Genomic DNA, 13,454 nt, shown 5'->3' with positions numbered 1-13,454 from the left:
TATCAGCATACGACATGGTTTTATTTTTCCATCATTAAAAACCATTTTGTTTCATTTGGTTTCGGGGGATTTAGACCCCACTAAATCCTGCTACCACCCCCATTTATTTCCCTTTCTTCAACATGTTCGGGAGCTGTCTGTATTTGTTTACACTTCTTTCTTTTCTCTCTTGAATTCGAATTCGCTTGGGTGGGAATTTACCTCCATCATTTCACTGAAACTATCGTTTTGATGTTATCATTGCCCTCCAATACTTTACCAGTTTATCAGTTTTATTGGTAGTTTGTCTGTCTGTCTTTCTTTCTCTCTTTCAAAAAAGATTTTTATTTATTTGAGAGAGAGCAAGAGAGCAAGAGAAAACACGAGTGGGGGGAGGGGCAGAGGGAGAGGGAGAAGCAAGACTCCCTGCCGAGCAGGGAGCCCGAGGCAGGGCTCCATCCCAGGACCCCTGGATCATGACCTGAGCCGAAGGCAGACGATTAACTGACTGAGCCACCCAGGCACTCCTATTGGTATTCTTTAATCCCTACTAATTGCTTTTACAAAAATCAGTTTATTTTCCTTTTTCCCTTTCTGTTCTCTTCCCTTTTTAAGTTGTGTTATTGCTACTTTGACAAAACGTGTAATATTTGCATGTTAATTTCTACTCTCATCCTTACCTTTCTTTAGCCTTCGATGTCCATTTCTTTTTCAGAATGCTGTTACTTCTTTTGTCGAAATGTTCCCAGTTATCTCTTGGTTGGATGAAATTATCTTCTAGTAGATGTGGTTTGTTTTTGTTTTTGTTTTTTAAGATTTTATTTTTAAGTAATCTCTGCACCCAACGTGGGGCTTGAACTCACCACCCCGAGATCAAGAGCTCGCTGCATGCTCTACTGGCTGAGCTAGCCAGGTGCCTCTCTTTTAGTAGATGTTTTGAGAAGGTCTCATAGGTAAAGAGTTCCTTCGGTTCTTTTATGTTCAAAATTGTTTTCCTATAGCCTGGATATTTGAAGGAAAACATGGCTGGAGATAAAATCCTTAGCTTACCATTTCTTTCATTGAACTTAAAGAAAAGCCACTATTCTGTTATTGCTTTGCTTTGCCTGTGGAATTTGAAAATTCTCACTTATGTTAAATCATTTTCCCTACAAAGGGAAACAGAAATAACATACAAATGTTATTTGGCCCTTTTGCTTAGAGTGCCTTGAGGATTTTTGTTATCTTTGTGTGAAATTTAATAGCTTTCCTGGGTTTTTCTTGGAGTTGATTTTTTGGGGGTTAATTTTCTCAGGTACCCCCATTGGCTCTTTCAGTGTATAAATTCAGATCTTTTTCAATTTCTGGCAAGCTTTCTTAGATTATAATTTTGACAATGTTTTTAGATAAGTGTCAGATCCCTTTGCTGCCTTCCCTTGTCTGTCCTTCCTGGGCCCTGCAGTATTTTTACAGTCTGCTTTGGCTCACCACCAGGCCTTGTAGTGAGTGTCATGGGGAGGTGGGAGTTGGCAGGAGCAGTGGAGATGACACCTGGGATTTGGTGATTTTTATTTTTCTACTTAAAATTATTTTGAAGTTTGGGTTATCTTCTGTCTTCAAGTTAAGCTGAGGGCACTTTTTTTTTAAGATTTTTTAAAAAATTTATTTGAGAGTGAGAGAGCACGAGTAGTTGGAGGGACAGAGAGAGAGGGAGAAGCAGGCTCCCCGCTGAGCAGGGAGCCTGAGTTGGGGCTTGAGCCCAGGACCCTGAGATCATGACCTGAGCCAAATGCAGATGCCCAAATGACTGAGCCACAGAGGCGTGCCTGAGGGCATGGTTTCCACATAGATTTATTTATCTTTTTCTGTCTTTCTGTCTGTCCTGTAATCTCTGCACCCAACATGAGGCTTGAACTCATGACCCTAGGACCAAGAATTGCATGCTCTACTTACTGAGCCAGCCAGGCACTTCATATTTTCCCTTGGTTTTTTTTTTTTTTTTTTTTTTTTTGGTGTAAATATTGGGAGATACGAAGCTAGGTCATCACTAATGGCTTTAGCTACTCAGAAGTTCTGGTAGGAAAATTTTTAACCTTGACAAAACAGTACTCCTCTTTGCCTTTTTCTCTTAAGGAAAAATTCATATAGTATAAAATCAACCATTAACCATCTTAAAGTATTCAGTTCACTTGCATTGAGTACATTCACGGTGTTGTGCAACCAACCATCACCAGGATCTAGTTCTAGGATATTTTCATCACCCCAAAAGGAAACCTCATACCTATTAATTAGGTTGTCACTCCCTGTTCTTCCTCCCTCCAGCTCTTGGCAGCTACTAGTCTGTTCTCTTTCTATGGATTTACCTATTCTGTTTCATATAAATGGAATCATACCATATGTGGCCTTTTGTATCTGGTTTCTTTCATTTAGCATAATATTTTGGAGGTTCATCCAAGTTGTAGCATGCATCAGTGCTTCATTCCCTTTTATGGCTGCACAGTATTCCGTTGTGTGGATATACTACATTTTGTTCATTCTTTCTTTAGTGGTCATTTGAGTTGTTTCCACTTACTAGTATTGCTATGAACATTTGTTTGGTACAAGTATTTGTTTGAATACCTGTTTTTCATTCTTTTGGGTATGTACTTAGGATGGAATGGCTGGGTCAAATGGTAATTTCATGTTTAGCTTTTTGAGGAATAATCATACTTTTCCCCAGCAGCTGTACCATTTTACATCCCCTCAGTAGTGTACTAAATTCTCTTCATCTTCAACAAAACTAGTGGTTTTCCATTTGTTAAAGTATTTTCTTCTCCTCTCTTGCTTTTATAAATGTATCTCTTAAATCTAAAGATAGTCTTGTGTTATATTATTTCAAATACTGGTTTCTAAATTTTTTTTTTTTTTTTTTTTTTTTTTTTGGTATTTTTCAAGTATAGGATCAATTCCTTAATGAATGAAATTTCCCTACTGGAAATTTTGACTTTTCCATAACAATGATAGGATAAAAATGATAACCTGGAGAACCTCATTGGAGAAGAGCTTGAGTGGCTTCTGATTTGCATAGATTGTAGTATACTTGTTATGTGTGTATTTAAAAAACAAAACATTTGAGTATGGGTGTATGTTGACAGATTTACCACTTGTTTTTTTTTCCCCAAATAAAAATAGAGTCTCACCAAGATCTTGGACACCTATTGATGATTTTCTCAACTATTTCTTTTTTTTTTTTTTTTTAAAGATTTTATTTACTTGTCAGAGAGAGAGAAAGAGAGTGAGCCAGCACGGGAGCAGGGAGGAGGGGCAGAGGGAGAGGGAGAAGCAGACTCTCTGCCTAGCAGGGAGCCCAATACAGGGCTTCATCTCAGGATCCTGAGATCATGATCTGAGCTGAAGGCAGACATTTAACCCACTGAGCCACCCAGGCACCCCTGTTTTCTCAACTATTTCTTAAAATACTAGGTTTGCTATAATTTGCATTTCATAATAAAAGAATTTTTACAGCGAGAAAGCATTCCATTAATTTTTCTTTGTATGATGTGCATTTATTTTGTAGGTACCAAAGACATTGGGATTATTAAGGATGTTAAGTGTCAAGTTTTATAGTCGCCCGGGACAACAACAGGTAACTCACAAGCTTAACCTTGTGCTTCTCAGATACTTTCACCCTGAGTACCTTTAAAGGACAATTGAATGAACCTTGAATGTTATAGATCTTCATCTGGATGTGCTCTTAATTGCACATTATGTGGGCGTATACATAAGTAAAAATTCATAGAACTATTCACTGAATTTGTTTTACTATATATCATTATCTCTATAAAGAAACTTAAAAAAATAAAGAATGAACCTAGTTCTCTTGAGTCTGGGAATGTAAGCCAAAGAATTCTCCTGGAATCATTATATGATCTGAAGTTTTTTGTTTTATCTTGAGAATTTTGTATCCTTGTCTACAATATATCCTTTTCAGTTCGTTTTAATTAAAAAAAAAATTCTGAGATTACTGAAGCTCCCAGAAGAAACAAGCCACGTTGATTCTGATCTTCAAGTACCATTGTTATACTGCTTTCCTCAGTAAGAGATGCGTGGATTCATGGCAAGGTTGTTTGTCAGCTTCATCCTGATGTGAGTGAGATGCTCAGGAGCTGCCTCTGGGGGAGGTGGTTCTATTCACTCTCTCTCTGTCTTGCTCTCACAAGTGTCTGGGCCCACATGGAGGCCTCGGATCATACCCTTCCTGTTTTGGGGAGAACCAAACAACCTCATTTTTCTGTTTCTCCAATTTCTTTACTAACCCAAAGGAAATTATAAGAAAATACAGAAATCATAAGAAATAAGATGAGCATCCTATTGTTGCATTTGTATTTAATATATTTAAAATTTTGGGTTCTAGTTCTTTCTGTGCCATTGACTTCAGCTAAATCGTGTATTATGGATTTGTTTGGCATTCTGTCTGTAGAAGCAAGCAGTACCACTACTGTTTATGTCTGAAAGTCACTTTCATGTTGAATCTCCGTATGTTTGTGCTATTTTCCAGTTAGCATTCTCCTCAGTCAGTTCATGGAGTTTGTTTTCATTTTGCAGATGAAGAAACATATGGAACATCAAGTGACTTGGCCTCTGCCATGTACTTGGTTCTCTCTAATTTACTATGTTGCCTCTGTTGGCCTGTTAACCATTTTAGTGCAGGAGAACCAGAGCATTACTTTGCTTTTTCTCCCTGCGTCCTTTCCCCATTCTCCTTAATACTATTTAAATTAGTCTTTTTTTTCATATTTTTAATTTAACTTCTAGTTAGTTAACATGCAGTGCAATTTTGGTTTCAGGAGTAGAATCTACTCCTAAGTTACTATCTTTAACAAATTTTAAAGTGCTCACTTTTTTTTAAATTTTATTTTGTTGACTATACTAAAACAAAAATAATGTCATTTCAGTGTTTATTCATTTTTTTTTTCAGTCAATGAGCAAACACTCCATTTGAGCCCAGGCATAATGTTAGAGCTGAGAATAAATAGGTGAATAAAATGCATTGTATTTCCTCAAGGAGCCGTCAGTGTAGTGGGGGAAACGGTTATAGAAGCGGTTGTGAAGCAACACAATATTACACATTTTATAACCCCTGCTATAACATCATATGAAGTACCATTGAGGTGCAGAAGAGGGAGCCTTTCATTCTGGAGGGGATACTTGATTTGGAAGTAAGAGTTCCTCATGCAAAAGGAGGAACACTGGACGTTTCCAGGCTGGCAGCAGCATGTGCAAAGTTCTGGAAGTGTCAGCAGTGCTGGGATTCTCTGGTTTGCTGGGCTGCAGGATCTGTAGACGCTTGTGGTTTGTATTTGGTGCTTATTTCATTTGGACTAGTGTAGATGTAGTATCTTTAGAACAAGAATTATTTGGGGATTGCTATTCATGCTTCTCCTTTGTGTTATATCCTGTGTAATTATTAGATACTGTGTTTATTAGTTGATTTGGGATATTAATAGGCAGATATGACTCTGTTCAACCGGTATAGGAAGACCTGTTTTTAAAAAAATGTTCTTACCACCTGGGAACTCCAGTTGTGTGTTGCCTTGACCCTGCTATTGGCAGTTCTCTTGTGTGGAACGCGGCTCTTTCTCCTTAATATGTTTTGATCTATCCTAATGGCACATTGTACCAGAATCCTTAAAAAGACGTTTTGAAATTAGTATTCTAAAATCAATGCCTTCAGTAAATATCTGAAAGGTTATGTGTTACCTTATTTGTACCTGATGGTTCCTAGCCCAGAAATAATTATGGAGCATAGATTTTTTTGTGCTGTAATTGTAGAGCTGAAAGGCCTCATACGGGTTATCTAATAATTCCCTATTATTGTGAATGCTTTCTAGCTTACATGTACTTTCACATGATCTCACAGGAAGCTTGCATTGTTGGCATTATGATGCCTATTTTATTTTAATTCAAATATAGTTAACACACAGTGTTGTATTATTTCAGGTGTACAATATAATGATACAGCACTGTTATCTGTTACTCCATGCTCATCATCAGTGGACTCTTTAATCCCCTTCACCTATTTCACCCATTTCCTGCCTCCCCACCTCGCCCCTGGCAACCACCAGTTTGCTCTCTGTATTTAAGAATCTGTTTTTTTAATCTCCTTTTTTCTTTGTTTTATTTTTTAATTCCACACATGCGTGAAATCATACAGTATTTTGCCTTTCTCTGACTGACTTATTTCGCTTAGCATTATATCCTCTAGATTCATCCATGTTGTTGCAAATGGCAGGATTTCATTCTTTTTAGGGCTGAGTAATATTCCATCATTTATAATATGCCACATCTTCTTTATCCATTCATGTAAGGATGGGCACTTGGGTTGGGTCCATAGTTTGGCTAGTATAAATAATGCTGCAATAAACATAACAGTGCATATATCTCTTTGAAACAGTGTTTTCATTTTCTTTGGGTATATATCTTAGTGGAATTTGCTGGATCACATGGTAATTCTATTTTTAATTTTTTGAGGAACTTCCATACTGTTTTCCATAGTGGCTGCACCAGCTTGCATTCTCACCAACAGTGCATAAGGGTTCCTTTTTCTCTACATCCTAGCCAACAGTTGGTATTTCTTGTTTTTGATTTTAGCCATTCTGACAGGTGTGAGGTGACATTGTGGTTTTGATGTGCATTTCTCTGATGATTAGTGATGTTGAGCACCTTTTCTGTATACGGATGTCTGTTGGCCATCTTTATATCTTTTTTGGAAAAATGTCTTTTCTTGTCCTTTTTTTTTTTTTTTAGTTAATTTTTTTTTTTTTTAAAGTAGGCTCCATGCCTGGCGTGGAGCCCAGTGCAGAGCCTGAGCTCATGACCCTGAGATCAAGATCTGAGCTGAGATCAAGAGTTGGATGCTTAACTGACTGAGCCACCCAGGCACCCCGATCTGTCCATTTTTAATTTTTTTTTTTAGGTGTTGAATTATGTAAGTTCTTTATTTTTTTATTTTTAAAGATTTTATTTATTTTTAGAGATTGAGGGTGCACGCATGTGAGCAGGGAGGGGGGAGGGAGAGAGAATCTGAAGAAGACTCTGTGCTAAGTGTGGAGCCTGAGGCGGGGCTCCATCTTATGATCCTGTAATCATGACCTGAGACGAAATCAAGAGTTGGACACTTGACAACTGAGCCACCCAGGCACCTTTTTAAGTTCTTTATTTTTTATATTAGTTTCCTATTGGATATAAAATTTGCAAATACCTTCTTCCATTCAGTAGGTTGTTTTTTGTTTCGTTGATGTTCCTTTGCTGTGCAAAACTTTTTATTTTTGTGTGGTCCCAATAGTTTAATTTTCTTTTTGTTTCCCTTGCCAAAGTATGCCTAGAAAAATGTTTCTATGGCTGATGTCAAAAAGATTACTTTGCCTATTTTCTTCAGGAAACTTTATGGTTTCAGGTCTTACATTTAAGTCCTTAATCCATTTTCAGTTTATTTTTGTGTATGGTGTAAAAGGTGTCCAGTTTCATTCTTTTGCATATAACTATCTTGTTTTCCCAGCACCATTTGTTGAAGAGACCATTTTTCCCCATTGTATATTCTTGCCTCCTTTGTCGTAGGTTAATTGACCATAAAAGCATGGGTTTATTTCTGGGCTCTCTATTCTCCTCCATTGATCTATGTGTTTTTTTGTTTTGTTTTGTTTTTGAGCCAGTACCATACTGTTTAGATTACTATAGCTTTGTGTTATATCTTGAAATCTGGGATTGTGATACTTCCAGTTTTTTTCTTTTTCAGGTTGCTTTGGTTATTTGGGGTCTTTTGTGGTTCCATACAAATTTTAGGATTATTTGTTCTAGTTCTGTGAAAAATGCTCTTGATATTTTGATAGGGATTACATTAAATCTGTAGATTGCTTTGGGTTCAGTAGTGTGGACATTTTAATAATATTGGTTCTCCCAACCCATGAGCATGGGATATCTTTCCATCTGTTTGTGTCATCTTCTGTTTTTTTCACTGGTGTTTTATAGTTTTCAGGGTACAGGTCTTTTACCTCATTGGTTAAGTTTATTACAAGATTTTTTGTTTTTGTTTTTTTGGTGCAGTTGTAAATGGGATTGTTTCCTTCCTTCCTTCCTTCCTTCCTTCCTTCCTTCCAAAGATTTTATTTATTCATTTGAGAGAGAGAGCACAAGCAGGGGAAGAGGGAGAGGGAGAAGCAGACTCCCCTCTGAGCTGAGAGCCCAACATGGGACGTGATCCCAGGACCTGGAGATCATGACCTGAGCTGAAGGCAGACCCTTAACCATCTGAGCCACCGAGATGCCCCAGGATTGTTTCCTTAATGAAGTAGCAGAAAGAGAAATTATTAGTGTATAGAAATGCAACAGATTTCTGTATATTTTGTATCCTGTGACTTTACTGAATTCATTTATCAGTTCTAGTATTTTTGTGGAGTCTTTAGGGTTTTCTATATATAATATCATGTCATCTGCAGATAGTAAAAATTTTTACTTCTTTCTTACCAATTTGGATGCCTTTTATTTCTTGTCTGATTGCTGTGGCTAGGACTTCCAGTAGTATGTTGAATAAAAGTGGTGAGAGTGGACATCCTTGTCTTGTTCCTGATCTTAGAGGAAAATCTCTCTTAGAGGAAAAGTTTTTCATCACTGACTGTAATGTTAGTTGTGGGCTTTTCATATAAGGCCTTTATGATTCCAAATAACCAACTGCTGGTTCTCTGGCATATAATATTATCTTTCAAAGAGTATATTAATAATAAAAACTATGTATGTTCTTTTATAAAGAATATTGGCTTGGAAAATTTTTTTCCCAAGAGTTTTCTCTTTCCTACATACTTTTGCACCAGTGTTGCTCCCCACTGCTGCCCCCAGGTTTGTTAACCATGCTTTTGAGGATGATTGATTGATTGATTTGGGGGAGGTCAGACTTATAAACCACAGTGGGCAAGAATATCTACTGAACTTCTTGAGGGCAGAGATTTATGTTTTGCTGGCTCCCCAGAGTGTAAAATGGTGCCTGACATGTAATATTGTATTATTGAGTATATTTATTCAATAAATAATTGTTGAATGTTGGAAGAGCAGGGCTTATGAATTCACCTTTAAGGCTGCGTAGTAATTTGGAACATTTTGAGTGTATGCACTACAGTTCAGACTTTAATTTTAATATAGCTTGTACATTTGAAAGGTGTAATGAAATAGGAAATCACTCATTTTTAATTGTTCTATGTAGATGATATGCAGTGGAAGAAAGGCAATTTAAACTAATCTCAGTATAAAGATCTGATACTTAACATTTAAAAGAATTATTCTCTTAGAAAGGACAGTTAAAAGTTTTATTGCAGTGTTTGAGAGCAGGCACAATTCCACTCTAAATATTGCTGCCAGTAGTAGAAGGATTTAATTAGTGTTTTTAATTAAGAAAAGTTCAAATGGTCTCGCCGCCATCATGAACGACACAGTAACTATCCGGACCAGGAAGTTCATGACTAACCGACTACTTCAGCGGAAACAGATGGTCATTGATGTTCTTCACCCTGGAAAGGCAACGGTACCTAAGACAGAAATTCGGGAAAAACTAGCCAAAATGTACAAGACCACACCAGATGTCATATTTGTGTTTGGATTCAGAACCCATTTTGGTGGTGGCAAGACAACCGGCTTTGGCATGATTTATGATTCTTTGGATTATGCAAAGAAAAATGAACCCAAACACAGACTTGCAAGACATGGCCTGTATGAGAAGAAAAAGACGTCAAGAAAACAGCGAAAGGAACGTAAGAACAGAATGAAGAAAGTCAGGGGGACTGCAAAAGCCAACGTTGGTGCTGGCAAAAAGAAGTGAGCTGGAGATTGGACAACAGAAGGAGTAAAGATGCTGCAGTGGCTTTATCTGTGGTGGTTGTGCAGATTTTTCATGAGAGGATCAATAAACTAAGAATGTTAATAAAAAAAAAAAAAGAAAAGTTCAAATGGATGTTTGAGCTAGTGGTTTAATAAATGAGAAATAGAGGTGGAAGTTAAAATCCTCTTCATATTATTAATTTCAATAGTATTAGTATCACATTGCTACACAAGAGGTTCAATGAGGTAAGAGGAAAGTACCTTTTGAAAAGTTTTGAGAAGAGATTTGAGAGAGGGAGGTAAATAGAATTGATAATACAGTCAGTTAAAAGGGCTATAGATTAATTTCTGGTGGAAGAAGACCATCTACTGTGTAAATGGGCTTTGCCATCCAACTTACTTTGTCCCATGTTGCCTACCCAGTGATAACAACTTACCAAGTAATTACTTAGTGAGACTGCCTTTCAGTGGCTACTCACGGAATAGAGTAGACTGAAGCAGGTAGTAAGTGATATTTATCATTTTCTTTCTTGTTTTGTTTGTCTCACCTTTATTAAGGTATAATTGTAAGATATTTAAAGGGAACAGCGTGATGATTTGCTGTATGTATACAATGTGAATGGATTTTCCCCCATCGAATTTACACATCCACTACCTCACATATTTACCTTTTTCTTCTGTGTGTAAGAATGTTTAAGTCCTACTCTCTTAGCAAGTTTTAGTTATGTAATGAAGTGTTATCAAGTGTAGTCATCATGTTATACATTAGATCTTCAGAACTTCATCTTATAACTGAAAGTTTCTACCCCTTTACCAACCTCTCCATACTTCCTTCACTCCCCCAGTCTTTGGTAGGCAACCAGTTTCCTACTATTTGTTTCTAGGAGTTTGATTTTTTTTTTTAAGATTACATATAATATATATAAGTGATATCATGCAATATTTGTCTGTGTTTGGCATATTTCACTGAGAATAATGCCCCCCAGGTTCATCCATGTTGTCACAAATGACAGGATTTCCTTCCTTTTTTTAAGGCCAAATGATACTTGTGTGTGTATGTGTGTGTGTGTTTGTGTGTGTCAGTCTGTCTGTCTGTCTCCACATTCTCACCAGCATTTGTACTCTTTTCTTTTTGATGATGGCTATCCTAACATGTGTGAGGTGATACCTCATTGTGGTTTTGATTTGCCTTTCCCTGGTGATTAGTTGTACACCTTTCCATGTACCTCTTGGCCATTTGTATGTCTTTTTTGGAAAAAAATGTCTATTCAGATGTTTTTTCCACGTTTAAGTTGGGTTATTTGGGTTTTTTTGCTATTGGGTTTTTGGAGTCCCTTGTGTATTTTGGATATTAACTTTTTATCAGATATGTGGTTTGTAAATATTTTCTCCTATTTCATAGGTTGTCTTTGCTGTGCAGGTGTTTTTAATTTGATGTAGACCTGTTTGTTTATTTTTGCTCTTTTTGACTTTGCTCTTGGTGTCAAATCCAAACAAAATCATTGCCAAGACCAGTCACGGAGCTTATCCCCTGTTTTCTTATAAGAGTTTTAGGGTTTCAGGTCTTAAGCTCAAGACTTTCATCCAGTTAGAGTAGATTTTAGTATATGGTGTACATTAGGGGTCCAGTGGCTATCTGGTTTTTTCAATACCATTTATGGAAAGAGTATCCTTTCCCCACTGTGTGTTATTGGCTCCTTTGTTGTGAATTAGTTGACTGTCTATGCATGGGTTTATTTCTGGGCTATCTGTTCTGTTCCATTGATCTTTGTGCCTGTTTTTATGTCAGTGCAGTAGTATTTTGATTACTATAGCTTTGTAACAGTAGTTTGAAATCAGAAAGTGTGATACCTACAGCTTTGTTCTTTCTCGAGATTGCTTTGGCTGCTTGGGGACTTAGGGTCTTTTATGGTACCATACGAATTTTAGGATTATTTTTTTCTAATTCTGTGGAAAATGCCATGTGAATTTTGGTAAGAATTGCATTGAACCTATAGATCACTTTGGACACTATGGACATTTTAACAGTATTCTTTCAATCCATGAACATGGACTATCTTTCCATTTATTTGTGTTCAATTTCTTTGATCAGTGTTTTATAGCTTTTCTTGTACAGAGCTCTCCCCTCCTTGGTTATATTTATTCCTAAGTATTTTATTCTTTTTGATGCTAGTATAACTGGGATTGTTTTCTTAATTTCTCTTTCTGATAGTTCACTGTTAGTGGATAGGAATGCAAGTGGTTTTTGTATGTTGATTCTTGTATCCTGCAGCTTTACTGAATTTGTTTATTCTGACAGCTCTCTGGTGGAGTCTTTAAGGTTTTCTATATATAATACCATGACATCTGTAAAGAGACTGTTTTACTTCTTCCTTTGCAGTTTGTGTGCTTTTTCTTTATTTTATTGCCTAATTGCTCTGGCTAGAATTTCCAGTACTATGTTGAATAAAACCAGCAAGAGTGGGCTTTCTTGTCTTGTTCCTGCTCTTAGAGAAAAAGCTTTCCACTTTTCACTGCCAAGTATATATATTCTTGACCAACATTCCAGCTGTTGTAATGATTAAAATAAACATGACATTTATATTTGAGGAATATAAGAGAAATTCAGACACATTTTAAGTGAAGTGAAAATTACGGCTAAATTTTATTGCTTTTGGAGCTACTTAATTCAAATAGAGAAGATGAGACAAAGATTATTATTCACTTATGCTGAGAAATCTTAATACAGTATAAGGAATTACGGTTTGAAGGTTTGAGGTTTACTTTTATTGTGACGTGCAGTTGATTGAAAAGGCATTTCCTCTTATTTCCAGAGCACGTACACTGAAATTCTCTCTCTGGCCGACCAAGAAGCACTCAGACTTCTAAATACTGCAGACTCTGTTCACAGAATTTAGCCTGGATTTTCTAACTGTGGCTTTAGATCTTGTGTAACACTTACTGTCAGGATAATAAGTTATTCCCTGAGCCTGAAATACTCTGTGTGCTATAGAGACTCAGAAATGTTTCTACAAATAAAAGAGGAGTTTTTATTTCACAAGGAGAACACCTTGTTTCTAAAGTAACACAGGTGACTTGTCTATTGCTGACTGGCTGTAATTCAATTACTACTGGTAACTGTATCTTCTCACTGTGGGTATATATGAAACTTAAACAGGTAACTTGGGACTTTAAAGAAATGTATATACAGCTCATGTCTGGGATCTGCCTTTTTTTATATATTATGTTAATCACCATACACTACATCATTAGTTTTTTTTAATAATTTTTTATTGTTATGTTAATCACCATACATTACATCATTAGTTTTTGATGTAGTGTTCCATGATTCATTGTTTGCGTATAACACCCAGTGCCCATGCAGTACATGGATCTGCTTTAAAACACTTCAGGGGAAAAAAAATTCCCAAGAATATTGTAGTGACTTGGGAAGGAATCATGAAACAAGTGTAGAATGTTGATACTTGTTTGTAAGCTGGTTGTTGGGTCCGTGGGTATTCATTGTACTATAATTTCTACTTTTGTGTCTGTGTAAGTGCAGATTTCTACAACAAAATGCTTAGAAAAAGGAATGGTAAGTTTGCAGTGTGGATATCATAGTATCAAATAAAACTAAGGGGATTTAAGAACCCACCAGGTTAAAAAGCAAGTGG

The 13,454-nt window shown here is 36.6% G+C and overlaps 1 protein-coding gene across 5 annotated transcripts in view; it reads left to right on the top strand.

Annotated features, from left to right (window-relative positions):
• NBAS (NBAS subunit of NRZ tethering complex) overlaps positions 1-13,454 on the top strand; it is a 353,391-nt gene that overhangs the window by 50,767 nt on the left and 289,170 nt on the right. For all 5 annotated transcript variants that reach the window (XM_027621826.2, XM_027621829.2, XM_027621828.2 and 2 more), the window contains one exon: positions 3,515-3,583. In XM_027621826.2, coding sequence (XP_027477627.2) covers positions 3,515-3,583 — 69 coding nt within the window. The remainder of the gene's footprint in view (positions 1-3,514; positions 3,584-13,454) is intronic.

The sequence above is a fragment of the Zalophus californianus genome, chromosome 8 (genome assembly GCF_009762305.2).
Source record: "Zalophus californianus isolate mZalCal1 chromosome 8, mZalCal1.pri.v2, whole genome shotgun sequence".
In the NCBI taxonomy this organism is placed as follows: Eukaryota; Metazoa; Chordata; class Mammalia; order Carnivora; family Otariidae; genus Zalophus; species Zalophus californianus.
This window is presented reverse-complemented; position numbering and strand designations above follow the sequence as displayed.